Below are 20,512 nucleotides of genomic sequence, written 5' to 3'. Positions count from 1 at the left end.
TTCTTTCCAAAAAGGAGACATTGCTTCTTTAAAAGTTTGAGGCTCCTTTTCTATCATATATGTTAGAAAGTCTGAACCAAAAGACTTAGGAACTTTTATCCGCTTACCTCTTCGAGGTTCTTCAATTTGGAGATTGGTGCTTTCCATATCGTCATGAGTTCTCTTAGTAGAACCATAATTTTGATTTTTCTTACATGGAAATACATTTTCAAAAAATGTAACATTTCTTGACTCCATAATGATATTCACATGTATATCAGAAATTTCAGACTTGTGAAATATGAATATGTAAGCACAACTATTTTCTGCATATCCTAAGAAAATGCAATCAATCGTTTTAGGTCCGATCTTAACCTTTTTAGGATGTGGCACTTCCACTTTAGCCAAACACCCCCACACTTTAAGGTGTTTATAGGAAGGTTTCCTTCCTTTCCATAATTCGTATGGAGTTTTATCCTTCCTTTTATGGGGTAATTTGTTTACAACATAATTTGCCGTAAGCAAAGCTTCCCCCCACAAATTTTGTGGTGCTCCTGAATTCAACAGTAAGGAATTCATCATTTCCTTGAGCGTTCTATTTTCCCGTTCAGCAACCCCATTTTGTTGCGATGAGTACGGTGTTGTGATTTGACGAATAATGCCATATCTTGAACATGGTTCAATAAGTGGACATTTATATTCTCCACCTCTGTCACTTCTAAGAATTTTGATCTTTTTATCAAGTTGATTTTCAACTTGGTTTTTGTAATGTTCAAACACTACAGCGGCTTCATCTTTACTTCTTAGTAAGTATACATGGCAATATCGTGTACTGTCATCGATGAAGGTTATGAAATATTTTTTCCCACCTCTGCTTTCTACCATCTTTAGATCACAGATATCGGTATGAACCAATTCAAGAGGTTCCGTAGTTCTTTCAATTGAATGGGAAAAAAGAGTTTTCGTCATTTTTGCCTCAACACAAATTTCACATTTGTGAGTTGGGTCTATCCGAAAATTAGGCATTAAGTTCATGTTAATTAATCTTTTTAAAGAACCGTAATTAGCATGACCTAATCTTTCGTGCCATAAATCAAACGACTCAACGGCATAAACATAATTATTTACCGCATTGATTTCACGATCAATAGGCAACGTATTCATCATGAATAAGCCGTTATTAAGGTACCCCTTTCCAACATATATCCCATTCTTGGAAAGTACAAACAAGTCCGATTCAAAAACTAGTTGGAATCCATGTTTAATCAACAAGGATCCTGAAATTAAATTTTTGCGAATGTCGGGAACATGAAACACGTTATTAAGCGTGAGTTCTTTACCGGATATCATTTTTAATATCACTTTTCCTTGTCCTTCAACCCTTGACATTGCTGAATTTCCCATGAATATACTTTCTCCACGGGTCTTTTTCCGATAACGGGAGAATACACTCTTATCAGAACAGACATGGCATGTCGCACCGGTGTCAACAAACCACTGGCAAGAATTGCTGATCATGTTCACTTCAGAAACCACAACGCACAGTTGGTTGTTTTCTGCATTTTCAGTGTTCACGGAAACTGGAATGTGCTCCATTTACTTTTCCAATTAATTAGAAGGTCCAAATTGGATTTGCTTGCTTCCACTTGAAATTAATTAGTTCCAACCGTCGCGTATAACCAAACAGACAGCGTACAGAACAAAGAAGAGATAAAGAAACTTTGTGATTCAATTATCAACAGTAACTGCTCGTAACTCAACCAACCGCCGCCTTATAAACCAAACACACAACGTACAGAACAAAGGAAGAAGATAAAGAAGGGAATTTTCGTCTTAAGATTGTTGGATATCTTCTCCTTTATTGCCACTGATGTTGATCCGAAATGCGAGAACCAAAGAATAAGAAAAGAAAACCAGAGAGATTAGAATTAGAAGACTAAGAACCTATGTATAGATCGAGTCGAGTATTAGATACTATGTCCTTAAGACGAAATTCGCCCCACTCCGATACTAACGGGTTCTTACTTGCGAAATGTCTCCCAGGATACAATGATCTTTTTTCCTCAAGTAGAAGCACTCCAAACTCAAGGAAACGGCGAACCAAATTTAGTGTTTATCTCTCAATACTAGACAACAATGAATGCATGTGAAAATCAAACTTTTTGTGTGTGCTTTTCTTGTGTTTAGAATGAAAGATGAGTGAGGTTTATATACTTGATTGGTGTCTCTTAGGAAAGGACATAGTGTCTCTTGGCGAAGAGTCACATCTCTTATAATAGTCCTTTCATGGAGTGTCACACCTCTTGAAAAGAATCCATTCAGTAGGATCATGTCACTTGGAAACAACCCTTCAATTATAACTAACATAATTTCTATTCAAAATTTCTAACATATACAAGATATGAAACTGACAACTATTCCACCCTAATTAATAATTTGAGTGGTAAATGTTGAAAGAAGATTGTGAAAATTTGGAGTTATTGGTATGTATAAACTCAACTTTGTCTGTGATCCATTTTATATATATCAACTTTACCTTAAGCAAGATTGCTTCATGATGGGGTAACAGTTATGCCGCCAGCCATACTAGGAATTTTGTGATTTGTGAGGTACTTCGAACCAATAACAACCAATGACACTCCCGTATCTCATCATCAGCAAACAACAGAGAATGATATTCAAGGAATCACTCCTATCTATGTAATATCTTTAATGTCTCCCAAACATCACAACACTGAAATGCCATCTTATTATTCGAATTTAAACTCTTACTGTGCATCTCATTTGGTCACAAAATTTGGTTGTGCTCAACGGAAAGTATCTTTCAGTTAGCCTACATGTTGACATATTGCTTTCTGTCTTACAGTTCACCTTGTCTATCAGTTTGCAACCACACTACAATGGTATAGATCAGTATTTCAGGTACTTCTGTTTTCATTGGTTCTTTAACAGCTGCATTTACACCTTGATGTTATTCCCGTCGCTCAGCCTTACACCAATCACACAGATGCGACTCTCTTGTCCATTAGAATTCCTTAAAAAATCCACCCCTGGACTGATTGCATACGTATTTAAATTCAACTACCCCGTCGGTTGCAGCAGACTATATTGTTTCTAAGAGCTCTTCTATTATTGAGTAGTGAAATGTTACAGATGCGATTCTATTAGTGAAATTCGTCTAACACATGATTGTTTACCTAAGTACCAATTTCCTCCCGTTATCTCTTTCATGCATGACTAATTATGGAGGAGATATATATAGTTCAACTTGGAATTTGCATAAATACCCTGGTGTTAGGGCTTTCGATTAGAGAAAGCGGACCATGTATATCAGTCATGATTTATGACTTGTGATTATTTGTATTTGTATGCACCGAAGTTCTATTTACAGGATAATTTCACAAAGTAAACCATGCATGTGATTATCACAATCTAGGGATGAGATGTTGGGATACCAACACCGATTAGGAATATTAGTTATTTTAGGAATGAGTATGTGTTTCCTTATTTGTTATTTGCTTAGGATTCAAGCTAGGTTTTCTATATAAATTCATAGTTTGTTCTAGGGTTTATGATATCAGTGAAATTAATATAATTAATGAGCTTTGCTTAAATCCTTGGCTAATCCCCAATTCAAAGGATTTTCTATCTTTTTTCTATCGTTTTGGTCTCGAATCCTAACATCTGGTACAAAGCCAGCGATCTAAAACCACTCTTCCACCCCAATTTTTTTTTCCCTAAACCATCTTCCGCTACTCCGTTCAAAAAAAAAAAAAAAAATTACCGTGAAATTGTGAACAAAGTACGGTACCACCAAGAGGGCTTCACCAATTACTAGTCGGGTAAGTTTTGATTGTTGGACTATCTAAGATTTGCTGCTGTTCCTTTCATTAATTATCAAGCACAAACCATACAGTACCTCAGTTTCCGCGATAGTGGTTATTCAAGTTTTTGCCTCCTGTTAATTAGCTGCTCGTTATCCACTAATACCGGGTGAGTTTGGGTCCTTGTTCCTTCTGTCAAGCAAGTTTTTCTCTTGGACTCCGACAATGACGGTGAAAAACTTAGAAGAACAAATCGATGTATTAAATAAGAATTTGGAATCAGTGCTTGCCGAGATGAAAGAAGATCGTCAAAAAGCTATTGAAGATCGGCAAAGGGCTACTGTAGCTTTGGAATCTATTGCAACCTTTTTCCAAACTCAACAACATAATATTGCTGAGAACATCGCGGAGAAGAATGGCGAGAAGGTTGACACACAAAATAAGAATGGTGAGAAGGATGACACACAAAATTCAAATGGTAATAACGGTCGAGTTGGTACTGCTCCTATCATTCGTGCAAGCCAGATTAATTTGAAATTTCCTGTATTCAATGGAACTGATCCGGAAGGATGGATTTTCAAGGCCGAACAATATTTTTCCTTGGTTGGTGTACAAGAGGCTAAAAAGGTAAGTATGGCTGCTGTCCATCTCGAGGGGGATTCTATATCTTGGTATCGTTGGATATCTAGCTCCTTAGGACAATTAACATGGGAACAGTTTTCTCATACAATTCGAGCACGTTTTAGTTCACGGAAATATACTGATCCATGTGCCAGCCTCTCTAAGTTAGGGCAAACAGGTTCAACTCGTGAGTTCATTACTGAATTTGAAAAATTGCTTAACTTTGTGCCCGATATGCCAGAGTCACATCAAATTAGCATTTTTCTTTCGGGACTTCGTGAAGATATAAGTGCAGGTGTTCGTATGCTTCGTCCTTCGAGCTTATCTGAAGCTTTTGATTTGGAAATTCGTCAAGAGGAAGCTATCGATGCAACATCAAGGTTCAAAGCTACAAAATCTATACAAGCTGCATCAAAACCTGTTACGACAACTACATCTACTACAGTTCCAGTACGTCGAATTTCTAAGTTCGAGCAGGAAGAAAGGAGAAAGCAGGGCTTATGCTTTCATTGTGATGAAGCTTATACACCTGGTCATTTATGCAAACCGGCAGCCCAAGTGTTACTGTTGGAAGCTGATGATGATGTTTTCATAGTAAACTATTCTAACGATCCAACTTGAGGACAAGTTTCGTTTCGAGGGGTTGGGGATGGTGGGAAACCAACTATATTTTTAGGCTAGATATATTTTAGCAAACTATTTATCTATGTTTTATTTTAGTTTTCATCCAACTTGAGGACAAGTTGTGTCTCAAGGGGTTGGGGATGTTGGGATACCAACACCGATTAGGAATATTAGTTATTTTAGGAATGAGTATGTGTTTCCTTATTTGTTATTTGCTTAGGATTCAAGCTAAGTTTTCTATATAAATTCATAGTTTGTTCTAGGGTTTATGATATCAATGAAATCAATATAATTAATGAGCTTTGCTTAAAACCCTTGGCTAATCCCCAATTCAAAAGATTTCTATCTTTTTTTCTATCGTTTTGGTCTCGAATCCTAACATGATATCGCAGAATCATTAAAGAAAATAACCATGCATGGTACCTAGTGATCGATGCTTATCAAACTCGTAGCTGACAAATGCGGATTGAGAATTTAATAGTTCCTTAGATGATACCTACACAAATCAATCTTGGAAGTATGTTGGTGGTCGGCCTGATGATAATTGAAAACAGTCTGACCTATCTGACGTTGTATAATTGTTTGTTATCATCCTCTGGTTGGGGTCCGACATGATCCACTGATTAAGAAAAACGTGTTGCAGCTGGAATGGTGGTAGGTTATGTTTCCTGTGGTTGCTTTCCTTTTTCTATAACTCTTGGATTTGCTCTTCGATTTTTTTGTTAGTCATGTTAAAAGATTGGGAGTTTGGGTTGTGTATTTCAGTTCTAGCATCTTTGTTAAAACTTCGGGAGGTCTTTTAGTAATTCAAAAGAAGTTTGTGTTAGCAGCTTAGGATTGCTCTGCAGAATCTGGTATTGTTTGAGCTGATTTTAGTTAAAGTATTGTTTAAGTTGTGTTAAATATTAGTGATGCACTGGGTTTGTTTGGTAAAAGGTCTGAACCAATGGTATCTCTGTTTAATTGTTTCTTGAGTAATCCCGTGTATCGATCTTTTTCCTTCATCAGATTACTTATGTCTAGATATCCATCTGGTTTAAGGTATCACAAAGATGAGCAGGAAGTACTGTAGACGACCTTGGTGATGATTGCTTTACAACAAAGGATGCTGAGACAAAGCATGGACAAAACATAAAGCTTTGAGAGTTCGGTTGTGAAAGACTTGAAGGTGTCATGACACCTTTTGCTGCACTGATAGGAAGAAAGTCACACACAAGGTACACGACTTGATTTTCAACCTCAAACTTGCACTTCCTTTCAAGATGGCATGTAGATTCAAATATAACTTGTACATTAGATAACTCTGCCATAAGTAACATTAAGTTTCGCATTAGAACTAAATTGATGATCAAAGCAGTGCACAGGAATGTAAACCAGTGTCTTGTATTCAAGAGGTTTTAGAAATTTCTGGAAGGGAGAATGATTGAAAAAAGAACTAGTAGACATGTTAACGATATTATCCTGTAGTACCGATTATAGGTGTCGGGATCGACACTGGGAAGATGATATCGGGGTAACTTGCTTACGGAACTCATTGAACCAAGAATATGAGTTTTTGTCTCTAACAATTTTTCTATCAGTAGGGTTTAGAAAGATATCATAAAGTTTGTTTCACTACTCGCAAATACTAAGTTCATTGACGTTGGTGAGAAAGTTACTCTATATCTAACGGAGCTCCCATCGGGTATACAAGAAATATGTCGGCATTACATTTTTGATTGGTTGCAGTTGTGATGTTTGAAAATAGGTTTTCATGACCCCACTTGCAGTCGAACTGCTATGTTTGAAATTTCATGCAGTAGTAGTTATGAATGTTTAACTCGATGATTATACATTAGTTCAACTATTATCTGATTTCAACAAATCTTCCAAGAGGGAACCACTGTGGTTGCCAACTCATTGTTTAGTTTCCATTTTGAATTTTAGGAACCTTCAAAGAAAGCGTGCGATTCCCTTAGACCTCACAACTTAAAAGCTATTTATGTGATTAGGCCTCAACATTAGTAGGTAAGCATTTTCATGAGCACCTAAAAAGAAGAGCACAGATAGATTAGAGGAGACCTAGGTTGGTGATTATAAAGATTACTAAAGACTTTACCTTGCATAGACTACTAAAGACTTATTTATTGCTGTTTGAAAAAGACATTTTTTTTTCTAGAGAAGTTGTGGTCCTTTTGAATAGGGGATACTCTCCAATACTCTGGCATTTGGCTTTAGCTTTCGGTCTTGACCCTTGACTTGTGTGGTATACTGTTTACCCCATGCCATATGGTCTTGACTCTTCACTTGGGTCTCATCTTTTTCATTCGATCTTGATTACATTCTACTAGTTAACTATAGCTGATCATAATTATCTTCTTCTTGATATTATACTACTTAATCTTATAATTTAATGTTCTTCTTGATATCATAATTATCAATCTAGTATGGCTTATGATGGAATTATTACTAATGTTGTAACTGAGCTCTTGGAGGTGTTGGCTTCAGCCATAACTCAAAACATTAATCTGGCTTGGGGTTTCAAAAATGAACTGAAAAAACTTGAAAAGACCTTAGTGAAGATTCAAGCAGTAATGGAGGAAGCTGAGAAACAACAAATAACGGATAAGTCTGTGAGAGAATGGTTGAAAGATCTCAGAGACATAGCTTACGACGTTGATGATGCTTTGGATGATTTCTCATATCAAATCATGCGTAAAGATCAAATCAAAGGCTTGGAAAAGAAGTTACGTGATTGCTTTTCAATATCTTTCAATAATCCACTTATATTTCGTTTGAAGACCACTAGCAAAATCAAAGATATCAATAGAAGGTTAGAAGATATTCTTAAGAATAAAATTATGTTTCAGTTCCCAAATAGTACTACTACCATGGTTTCTAGTACTACTACTGCTTGCTGTCTAAGCACTGACGATATCCGAGAGACCATGAGTTTTGTTGACGATCCATCAAAATTCGTCGGGAGGGATGATGATATGTTAAGAATTGTAGAACTTTTGACAGGCACATCATCTCATTCTGAAAAGCTCCATGTTGTACCCATTGTTGGTATGGGGGGACTGGGGAAAACCACCCTGGCTCAATTTGTCTGTAAAGATGAGTCAGTCCTTAGCTGCTTTGAGCAAATTATTTGGGTCTGCGTATCTGAAAACTTTGATGTCAAAAACATTGTAAAAGAAATTATTGATCAGGTCATAACTGGATGTAATAAAAAGTGTGATAATTCATCAAGCATACAGGTGATGGTTCGTGAACTACATGCCAATCTGGGTGGCAAGAAGTTCTTGCTAGTATTGGATGATCTCTGGAACGAAGATAAAGACAGGTGGGAGATGCTTACAAGTGTGTTAACAATCGGCGCTGATGGAAGCAAGATCTTAGTCACCACTCGTAAAGATCAAGTTGTATCAACGGTCCGTGGGACAATTAGTCCCTACTATTTGCAACGACTAACGGTTGATGAATGTTGGTCTATCATCAAGAAAAAAGCATTTGCTGCTGGTGGTGCGAAAGAGACTTCGAGAATGGTTGAAATTGGAAAAGATATAGCGATAAAATGTGGTGGTTTACCACTTGTTGCAAGAACTCTTGGAAGTCTTATGCACACAAAGAGTACAGTAGGAGGCTGGGAGTCAATCAAAGCAAATGAGGTTTTCAAGATGCCAGAAAGTCAAAGTAAAATCATATTGATATTGAAGCTCAGTTATGATAATTTATCAATGCAGTTAAGGCGATGTTTTTCTTATTGTTGTGTGTTTCCTAAGGATTCTGAAATTTCAAGAAATACTTTGATCTATCTATGGATGGCTGAAGGATTCCTTAAAAAATCTGGCGAAGGAAATAAAAATACAATGGAGCATACTGGAAATGAATGTTTCAACCATTTGTTGCAGAGCTCGTTTTTCCAAGATGTAAAAAAGGATAACCATGGAGGAATAGAGACATTTAAGATGCATGATCTAATACATGATCTTGCAAGCACAATGATTGAGAATCACGAATGCTCAGTCTGGAAGACAAGTGAGTTGGAGTATAATTCAAAAGCTTGTCGTATACAGGTGGTTTTTGATGCTAAGGAAATCTCTCCACTGTTCCAAAAGTCATTGGCTAATGCACAGAAGTTACGCACAATTATTGCCGTTCAAGGAGACTGCCGTGATATTCAAGTTGAGATGTTCTTAGCTAATAGGCACTTGCGGGTTTTATACGTGATGTTTAGCTCCAATATCCAAAAGTGCCTAGCTTCAGTTTCTAAGTTGAGACATCTAAGATACCTTAACCTTTCAGGCATGGAAAAAAAATCTGATTCTTGATCTGTCTGATAATCAAGCCATAACTGCTCTTTATAGTTTGCAAACATTGGTGCTACAACATTCCATCAAGAAACTTCCTGAAGACATTGGATCATTAAAAAATTTAAGGCATCTTGATCTATGTCCTAATAGTCAACTTGAAGGACTACCTGAGTCTGTCACTAGTCTTACTAACTTGCAGTTGTTGAATCTCAATTTATGTGGGTTGAAATGCTTACCAAGAGGAATAGGAGGCTTGAAACATTTAAAATGTCTAAATCTCTCTGAAACTAAGATTAAGGCATTACCCGAGTCCATCACAGATTGCTGCCGTTTGGAAATGCTGGATCTTCATGGAAATAGGTCTATCGAAGCCCTTCCAAGAAATATTGGTGATTTGAAAAGTCTAAGGTGCCTTGATATGTCTGACACAAAGATAAGAAAGCTACCTGACTCTATAACTGGTCTGGATAACTTGAGTGTGTTGATACTTAACTGTTGTTGTAGTCTTGAAGAAATACCGCTTGGCTTTGGAGTTTTAGGTAAACTAACATTCCTTGATTTCTCTCACACTCAAATCAATGAGTTACCAGAGTCCTGTAATAACGGCCTCCATAGTTTGGAGACATTGACTATAGGTGGGGATTTTGTGTTTTCTAAACAAGTCAAGAATTGGGTGAATCTGAAACATCTCATATCAGGGGGATCGCCTACACTAAGAGGTATAGAACGCCTTACTAATCTTCAAACCCTATCAAGATATTCCGTGAGGCAGCACACTGGTGATGATGATGATGATGGTATTGCAGATTTGGGAGAACTCAATCTCCTTCAAGGGAAATTGGAAATTGTAAACTTACAAAATTTGAAAGGTGGAACACAAGAAGCCCGGCGAGCGAATCTAAAACTGAAGCAAAACATTCGCCAGTTGGTGCTACATTGGTCTAATAGATATCTCAAAGAAGTAACTGAGGCAGAGGTAGAGGTGGTGACTGACGAGGATGTGTTGACTGGTCAAATCATTGAGCTAGGTGAAGATGTGTTGACTGATGAAGTCACTGGCGCAGAGGTGGAGGTGTTGCATGATGGAGTCATTAGGGCAGTGGAAGAGGTGTTGAGTGATCAAGTGGTGTTGGAAGGTCTCCAACCTCATCCTAATTTGAGAGAGTTGGTTATTGAAAATTTCTTAGGTAAGAAGTTGCCATCATGGTTGACAAGTAATGGTGTTTCATTGTCACTGCCATTGCCATGTTTGGTGGGCATCGAGCTTAAACATTGTTTAAGGTGTGAACAGGTTTTAGGGCTTGGCCTCCTCCCGTGTTTAAAAAAGCTCATTCTATGGGAAATGAAAAATCTGAAAGAATGGACTGAGCCATCGCCACCAGCAACAACTACACTTTCGCAAGGAACTTGTTTTTACCCTTGTCTTGAGGAATTGGAAATTAGTCTCTGTCAAAACTTAAGGGTGATACCATCTTCGATGTTTCCTTCTCTAAAGAAGTTGGTTGTTCAGGTCAGCAACGTCACAGGGCTGTGCTCGTTGCTGCGAAACAACTTAATCTCACTCGCCAAGGTTAAGATTGGTAACATTCCGGGGGTTGAGTTTCTACCAGTACAGATTCTGCAACCAGGTCTGGAACTGTTAAAGGTTGAAGGATGCCCTGAATTTCAAGGTTTTCGTTTGAATAAAGTGGAGTGCAACTTCTACTTTAGTCGAATGACTTACCTTCGTAAAGTGGTGATTCATCATTCAGAAAAATGGAAGCCTTTAAAAGATTTTCAATACCTACCCAACCTGGAGGAACTGGAGCTTTGTTGTAATAGTGTTTATGATGATTCATCTTCAGCCTCTGCCTCGACACCAGAATCAACATCATCACCAGCAGAAAATGAAGAAGCAGAGGGTATTCAACACCTCATCTCCCTTCGTAACTTGAAAATTCATGGATGGTCCAATTTTCATTCTCTGCCTCACCAACTTCAATACCTCACAAATCTAAGGGAGTTGAAAATTAAGAATTGTGATGGTTTTGTGGAGTTGCCAGAGTGGCTTGGAAACTTTTCATCACTTGAAGAATTGTACATTGCAGAGTGCAAGAATCTGATGCAACTGCCTTCTAAGGAAACCATGCAAACACTCACTTCACTTGAAGAACTATCTGTGTATGTTTGCCCTCTATTGGAGGAAAGCTGTGCAGACATAGAAGGTGAAGAGTTTCAAAAGATATCTCATATCAAAACCATGTAAGCATTTAAGTATTTTTTTACATATTCTATACGCTTGGTCCATAGTGATACGCTTACATATTCTATAACCTTATGACTGCCTTCTTACAATGATGGTATCAGTACATAAATAGTAGCAGACATGTTTCACCTCGATAGAGTGCTACCTACCATTGCCTTCTGATGATGATATGTTTTTATTTCAGCTTTGGCTTGGGTGGATGATATGAGGTGTGACTATCGTCATTCATGGATTTGCTATTTATGTACGTCTAGATGGTCTGCAGTGTTGTTTATGCTACGTCCTCATTTGCAGAACACCAAAACCATTGGAATTGGTGGCATTCTGTACTTACATGGACCCTGTAGTCAGTGTCATCTCATCTCAGGTGAATTTCGAGATTTACTGATAGTCTTCCTCGATCGAATACAAACTTCACCGTACATTGACAACAGAATGGTACTGGTAGATATCAACCTAATTGATTCACTTTCCTCCAAAAATCCAATAACCAGTTTTTAATTTACTTTGTATCAATTGTTCATATAATTTCAGGCTGTTGCTGAAGCTGCTAACATTGGGTGGATTTTATAGTTGGGCCGTTGAAATTTTATCTTGGAACAATTGGAGATCCGCATTCATATCTTCCTGCCTAGTGTTTTTGTGTGGCTGATTTCGAATTTTATAATACTCTCTCCGTTCCTTTTTAATAGGCTGATTTTGTTCTTAGAGAAATTTAAGGAAATTAAGAGAACCAATCATTGAAAGTGGTCCTCATGACACTTGTCAATAAAAGAAGTGAAGTGGAATGGTCCCCATGACACTTGTCAGCAAAAGAAGTAAAGTGAAATGGTCCACATGACACTTGTCATCAAAAGAAGTTAAGAGAAAAGTGGTCTCAGGAAATTAAAGTAACATTTGACTTTCCCAATTAGGAAACCAACTTATCTTTTTGAAACATTTATTTATAAAAACCAGCATATTAAAAAGGAACGGAGGGAATAGTAAATATAACAATATTTTCTTTTATTTGATTCATTTTTTGGTTTCGATATGCATCTCTCTTTCATTTTTTTGGTCTCTCAGCAAACAAAAACACCGCTTATCCTATCGCCTATTTCTTTTCGGTACAAATTTGAATCTCTTCAAGCCAGGTTTACGCATACTCAAAGTTTCGAATTTCGGTGGATTTTAAAATAAAAATGTTTAACCGGATCTTCATAACAATTACTCCCTCCGCCCCACCATTAAGTGACCTATTTGATTTTAGATTTTGTCCCACTAATAAGTGACCTATATCACTAAACAAGGAGATATTTCTAAAATTATCCTTTTAGTTAATTATAAAAAATATACAAGGCATGTTTATATTCGTTATGTAGGTGTTTTAAAATGCTTTTCAATGGTATGAAGTTTGCGAACATCCGTGGAGTAGTTTGAGAGATAAATCATTTTCTAAATTTCACTAATTATTATCCATAAGGGTATAATTGTAAAAAATGCTTAAAAATACTCTTTTCATTGCTTGCCTTAAAAATTATGCAACCTTAAACTAGGTCACTTAATAATGGGATAGAGGGAGTAAAAAACAATGATAATCTTCTCATTAATTTGGAAAGAATTTTCACTCATTTTCGACAGAAAAGAGTACAATTTCCCTCTGATACACGTTGGGGCCTATGTTTGGAAAAGGAGATCTTTGTAATTTGATTTTGAATGATTTTACATCCACCATGAGATGGGCATTGTGGACAATCCCGCGTAACTCAGCCCCGGTGGGCCGCTCAAGAGTTTATATGGGCGGTCTGCTAGGGTTGAGTGGGCCCACCATGACTGAGTCACGCAAGATTATTCGCAATGCCCAGCTCAGGATTGATAAATTATTTTCATTTTATTTTATTTGTAACTATTTTTTTTTTTTGAAGCATGCATTTTATTAAACTACTTAAAAGGCTATTACACGAGAGTATATAATACCCACAGATTCATCGGTTACATTTAGAATGATATGCCATGAACCTAAATTAGCACAACGATGGAGCAGAACGTAAGCATCGCTCTTCAGATCGAAATTGCATCGGGGGAAGGTGTTGGGGTCGAAGGTCGGAAGATCGAAATTGCTAGTATGTGTAATAAGTACTACATGAATAATACTATTAGATTTTAATGTTTTTACCGGAATAACCCTATTAGATTTATATTTCCTACCTGAAAGGAGAGGGTACCAAGCACCACCAACTTTTTTGTTCGACAACATGTTTGCAATCTCTAATACAATCACAAGTAGGTCAACAATAAAGACTCTTGTGTAAGATTGTATACAGAGTTTTTATCTTTCTCTTCCACGATCAATATGTATAGATAAAAGGTACGTGTACCTGATTGTGTAAAAGAGTTCTTGGACGATCTCAAAAATCAATATCCAAGATCAATCTAGTATGTACCGAGTTGTACAAGATCCGAATTGCAACATGCACGAGACTTATAATCTATATTTCAAGGAACAAATTCAATAAAACGAGTCTTGTAGGATCTTAATCAATTAAGGATTGAAGACTATCTAGATTGATTACGAGCTACTTGTGATATTCCTAATATAAAGAAAAACAATACAATACGAAGAAAAAATAATACATGACGCGGAATTTTGTTAACGAGAAAAAACGCAGATGCTGAAAAATCCCAGGACCTAGTTCAGCTTGAACATCGCATTATATTAAATTGCTAAACACAATAGCCTATTATCAGACTTCAGATCGGAATGTAGTTGAGACCGAATTCACCCTCCAAGGAACTCAAATTCAGTCGTGCTCCTGTACATCTCTTGAATCTCGCAATATCCGACCCACTTGATCCCGTAACTGGCATCATTTATATCCTACGAGTTGCTTCAGCCTCAACAGATACTTTTGATATTTATTTTCTTCTAACAGAAATCCTATTGGTTTCCTTTTCGATATGGCTAAATCAAGGTTTGGAAATCTGTTTGTAGTAGACAAGTCTAGCAAACCTTAGGGATCCAAAATACTTACTCTCTTAAGGAGAATCCTAGATCATTACCACATCACAAGAGAAATCCAATTAAATCGATGAAAAATTTAGCTATCAATATTGTAGAATAACAAAGTCAGGGAGAAGAAAACTTTGTGAATTCTATCTATATTGTTCCTGATCTAAAGTTTGTGAACTTAGAACAAGATTTTGATACAAGAAATATCAGATAAAAGATAGTCTTATCGGGCCTCTGAATCCCCAAGTGAAGTCATCAAAGTGGTAACCTAATACAGTTTCATAAAGAAACCTAGGTTAAAGAGGACGACTCTAGCTTTGCAACTAGGACACCATAGTGCCATGGAATGAGAAATCCAGCTGCAAGAGTCTCTATACTTATAGATGTTCAAATCTATAGGTAAGTTTGATTTCAAGCTAAGGTTTCTTATAGTCCAAATAACACTTTATCAGTTTATATGAAATTCCAAGTTAGGAATTCTTGTAAGCATGTGAAAATGTTGCCTTGAAATTATACAGAAAAATATGCACTATAGACCGGACAGTAATGAAATCGTGCAAAATGATAGTTCACCAGGACTAAGCAAGTCCGTGAATGTCCAAGCAATAATGGTGTTCAAGAACACTCGAAATTAAACAATAATCCACAAGCCCAAAAATTGCAATTAAATTATCTTAAAAGTGCTTACGAGAGATATAACAAAAATACAAGGATCTCTCAGTAATTAGTATACAAAAGTACAAGAGCTCCTTAGTAAAAATCATCCTTTTGATTTCTCAATACAAAAAATATCGAAAGTGACATAGCATGTATACAGGGTTTACATACCTTTGGACAGTTCCTGAACTTTTGCCTTTGTCAAAGACAAGGTATACATACCTCAGGCAGTACCATGTTGACATGGTATATATACTGGGTATAGATACCCTTGGCGGTTCGTGTTCGTTGCCTTTAAAAACTAAATCTTACAAAATTATGTCTAAAACGACAAGGTATGTATACTAAGTATACATTTTCCAAGCAGTTCGCGTATACTTTGGATCTTATATTCAAATTTAGAAACATTTCTAATAGCCATATGGTATACGTACCCTAAACAGTTCTTGTATAGTTCGCTTGAGCAATTTTCTAAAGACCAGTTTAAATAAAAACATTTTATGAACAATAAATTGTATATATTAAGATTGCTAAAGATCTATAAACTTCCATTGCTCGAATCATATTTCGAGAGTTTATACAAGAAGACAAGCTTGAACTCGAAATTTCTTATTTATAATATTAAATCTACTAAGATTATACAACATACATAGTCTCATAAGATAGAATGGTAGATACGATAAGTAAATATGATAAATCAGTCTTCACATAACTCTTGTTGATGAGATTCTTGCAAATGTCTCTGTTTGTTCTTCATTTTTCAATCTTCGAGGTTATTCGGTGAAACATGATACTCAACTACCATGCTCTAATCATAGTCAAAGACTTGACTTTAGTAGACTAGAAATCAAGATATAGTTTTGTAAATCTAACATCAATAACAAGCTTGAGATAGCAAAACTTGTGAGTTCGACCGAGCGATGCTCTAACAATACCAGGGATACCTTGTAGTTCGGGAGATGATGTTTCATTTGACCAAGAAAATTGATTGAAATAAGATAGATATGAATTGAAAATTCCATTTTTTTTTCCCGTAACAACGGAGCGGAAGCACATGACCTTACGAGGTGTTGGTATTCCTAATTGCGCTTTAAAGGCATCTGTATACCACATATTAGCAATAAAGGCCCTAATTCAGGTACATATGACCATGTTGTGGTACATGTGTTGAAATTGCCAAGGTATCTATTTTATGGTTACTCGGTTCATGTTTTTTCCCCGACTCGAACACAAGGATGGCTAGAGATTCTGGTTCATGTTTTTCCCCCAACTCGAGAACTAGTGCTCGAGTTGGATGGTTAGAGACTCTGCGAGATATGAAGGTTGCTTCCACTTATGATTGAAAGTCCTCTATCTTAACTGAGTTATACATTTGTATTGGTATCGCGTCATTGGGTTCGTCAAACATGAAGGGTGTATGGGGCGTTTTTGAGGAAAATATGACAATATTCTTTAGCTTTATATTAGTTAAAAAGGAATTCAGCAAGTAACTAACTGTATGTTGTTTACTTTCAACTTTGGTGGTATACATATTTTGATATTGGTGTATCAACACTTTTAGACTACACCAAAAAAATATTTTCCAATTACAATACGGTATGAAGGCAGTAGTTGGCATAAAAAGCAAAAAAATACATATATATATATATATATATATATATATATATGTATATAATTTGTACGCGTAGAGATGCCAACACATTATTTGGAACAAATGTAATGTTACTTAAATGCTGTATGAGAATTTATAGGATATAACATGTGAGGTTTCCCGAAGGATCAAAGATTTTTTTACTCTAGCACATTATGCTCTACAGCCTTGTCAGGATCCTGATATTTATTATTTTGGGAAAAGATGTATTAGACAATTAATTGATGCAGTTGGTAAACCAAACAAGCCTCGATCTATAACCATCGTCCTTGGATCGGAATACACAAGGCTAAAGGAAAAAAAAACTAGAAAAGGTACGAGACATTATTCACCCATCGCGTCGAAGACCAATACAACAAATGGTTCAAATCAGTTATAAAGTCGATAATTGGTCAACGGAGTTTTACACATTGATCGGCTGGAATTTGCCGCAATTGGTATATCATTACTGAAGATTCTTTTCCCAACACATTCACCACTGGTTATTCCATCTTTCACCATTTATCCTTCAACATGAGTTTTCTTTTCATCGGTGTCTTTAATATAACTTTTTAGACCTTCCTTTTCATCTCATAGGTATGATTTTTCAAAATTGAGGTGGGTGTACTTCCAATTGTCTCACAAGGTTCGGACCATTCTAATTCTTATACTGGAACATCGGCCGATCATGAATTCGTAGAACGTTTGAATCAAATGGGGTTACGAGAATTAAAAACTAGGCGTATCTACCAACAAAAGATATGTAAAATTAGAGAGAACATGAGCTTCAGTCCTAATTTTTCAATCCATACTATAACTCCACAATCCCAGGATACAGTGCTAGACTCACAAACCAACATTATGCAAAGAGAAGGCTATCGTCCAGGGCAAAAATTATCTCCATATCGCCAATCCACTCAACAAAATCCTCAAGGTTATCAAGATTATAGAATATTATTAGATTTTTAACGCTCTCAAGCTCAAGGATTATATCAATGACTTGGAAATCAAGGTGAAGGATCTGAAGCTGTAGGATCATATCAAGGGTTTGAGAGTATGATGCAGGGGCCATGTATGACAGGAACTAGACCGGGGCTGAGTAATCATAAATCATACTTACGTAAACTATTTAATGAAGTTTGATTTAATTTTTTTAATTGAAATTTGGATCAAGTCTATTTATGTAACCGTTATATTTAATTAGAACTAATTTATTTAAAAACGAACCTAATATTAAATTTGATTTTATATTTCAACGTCTTGCTCGAGCAGAGTGTGTATTGTTTAACATCCCATACGACTTATCAAAAAACTTCTTACGGATTGTGCAATGAGCTTCGTTGGCAGAATTCGTTCATTTTCATCTTCGACACTTCTTTCGAGCTCGCAGTACAACTCCAACACCGGTTTCACTCCTAAATCGATATTGATTGACAACCCAAAGTAAAGATATAAAATTTTTGAACTTGTTTTCTTATAGTTCCAACTAACTCCCCCAAAACTCATACTCACTAAACCATTTTATCGTCGTTTCACGCTCCCAATTGGATAACATATTTACAAAGTTTCCATATAGAGATAAATCTTCATTTACAGTGAACTCCGCAGAGTTCATATACATTGAGCCATTGCTCAGAAACAATGGGTGTAAAAGGTGGATACGATGTGATTTTAAAAGTGAAAATAGTTGAATTTATACAAAATGAAATTATAACCGTCGGATGAACTTGCCATTATCAGCTCAATCTGAAACGATGGTCGTCTCCAGCAAAACCGAACCTCGAACGGCTCTTGTCCAATCGACTAAGGATGACTTAATTGACTCAACTTGAAATGGGATGGGCAAACGTTCAAATTTGGGCCTGTGCCCATCTAGTCTGACCATTTGCCTGCTCCATTATGAGGCGGGAATGTGCAAATTACCTGGTTTGCCCACCCCATTAGAGTTGCTCTAACATGGGTTTGTTATCCGGACTTTACCCGACTTTAATATTATTACAGCTACATGATGGTCGTCTGATTATCTGATTTAAGAGTAATTAAAGCACCCCTATTTTGTAATGATCTCACCCACACCCATCTTTACAAGCAGATTCCCAGAAGATTCGTTCAACGTCTCTTTATTTAAGGTTTTATCCCTATCCAACTTGTTCAAGATATACTCAAAATACAATAAAAAATCCACCTTTTCATTCTATAAAACCCCCTTACCCATTCCCATCAAAACCTTCTTTCATTCGCTTACTTGATCAAGCTTCCTTCCGTTCTAGCTATTTCAACATCGTGGTTTCTTATTATTTCTCAAGAGTTCTCATTCAGATAAGTTTAATTTCATTTTTATGGTTTTCTTGATTCGTTGATATTTCAATTGATATCTGATTATTTGTAAAAACCCTTTTCACGAATTAGAAATCTGGGTTTGTTTTGTTTCATTGATTTTCTGATTTGAAATTTGCTTCATAGACGGTCAAAACTAACCGAAAGCAGCTCTTTCTATAAGGTTTTGGTTACTAAATTTTTCAATGAATTTAGGATCATATCAGAGGATAATCAATTTATAGCCTTTATGAGCTACGCAATTCTCCTACGAAGAATTCGTCTTCTTCAATCATTCTCTGTTGTTTTTCTCTACTGGTTTTATGTGTTTTCATGAACTAAATTATCTGAATTAGTCCCAATTTTATCCTTTTCTGACTTCACTCATTGAATTTGGAAATTAATTCGTATCATTCTCCAATTCATCCAAAAACCTAACTCAAAAGTTGAGTTGATCAGGCAATTAGTAGTACCAACAGGTCCAAGGTTTAGATCTCCACTAAAGGAAGAAAATGGCTTTTGTGCAACAAGTAAGTTCAGGGTCAGAAGGTGATCCACAGTATATAATGGTTGATGACAAGAAAAAGAGAAGAATGATATCGAATCGCGAATCAGCCAGACGATCAAGAATGAAGAAACAAAAGCATTTGGATGGTCTTTTAAACCAAGTAGTTGAATTGCAGAAACAGAATGACGAGATTACTCAACGTGCTAATTCAACTACTCAAATTTACAACAATGTTGATTCAGAGAACAAAATCTTAAGAGCTCAAATGGCTGAATTAACTGATAGATTGCAGTCTTTGAACTCTGTTCTTCGCATTGTTGAAGAAGTTAGTGGGTTTGATATTGACATTCCTGAAATACCTGATCCTTTGCTCAAACCATGGCAAGTACCTTGCCCTTATATGCCAATTATGGCTTCTGCAGATATGTTTCAATGCTGAAGAATTTGCAGCATATGAAAGAATTGAAACTAGGTGAAAAGCGGCCGAATGTGCTCAGGTGCTGGTCTCTCTGCTACCCGTCCCCATTGCTTCCGACGTCCATGTCTGTGCTTTTGCTGCGAATACATGGTCATATCTCTTTCATTTCATGGGTCTTCTTTTTTGTTTTTAAATAGGAATGTCTTTGTTTTCTGTTAAGGTTTTGTTATATTTTAGTTGTTGATCAGACTGTTCTGTTTTGGGTAATGCCGTAGTTTGTGTTTGTTGTTTTGGATGGAAGTCATTTGGATTTGGTTTGTCTTGTAATTTGATTTATCGGTGTATCAGACTGAACACAGAAAATCTGAAGAATAGAATATGTTATTGTGGTGTTTTGATTGTTGAA

At 36.4% G+C, this 20,512-nt stretch overlaps 2 protein-coding genes across 2 annotated transcripts; both read left to right on the top strand.

Annotated features, from left to right (window-relative positions):
* Nucleotides 1-7,474: 7,474 nt before the first annotated feature.
* LOC113360384 (putative disease resistance protein RGA4) lies at nt 7,475-12,161 on the top strand. The gene is made up of 4 exons (XM_026603896.1): nt 7,475-9,247; nt 9,336-11,584; nt 11,883-11,955; nt 12,123-12,161. Exons 1-4 carry the CDS (start codon nt 7,475-7,477, stop codon nt 12,159-12,161), a joined length of 4,134 nt encoding a protein of 1,377 aa, XP_026459681.1.
* A 6,853-nt stretch (nt 12,162-19,014) lies between these two features.
* Nucleotides 19,015-20,512, top strand: LOC113358142 (bZIP transcription factor 53-like). Its single transcript, XM_026601668.1, has one exon. The coding sequence runs from the start codon at nt 19,693-19,695 to the stop codon at nt 20,125-20,127; it is 435 nt and encodes a 144-aa protein (XP_026457453.1). The 5' UTR covers nt 19,015-19,692; the 3' UTR covers nt 20,128-20,512.

The sequence above is a fragment of the Papaver somniferum genome, chromosome 3 (assembly GCF_003573695.1).
Source record: "Papaver somniferum cultivar HN1 chromosome 3, ASM357369v1, whole genome shotgun sequence".
Classification (NCBI taxonomy): Eukaryota; Viridiplantae; Streptophyta; class Magnoliopsida; order Ranunculales; family Papaveraceae; genus Papaver; species Papaver somniferum.
This window is presented reverse-complemented; position numbering and strand designations above follow the sequence as displayed.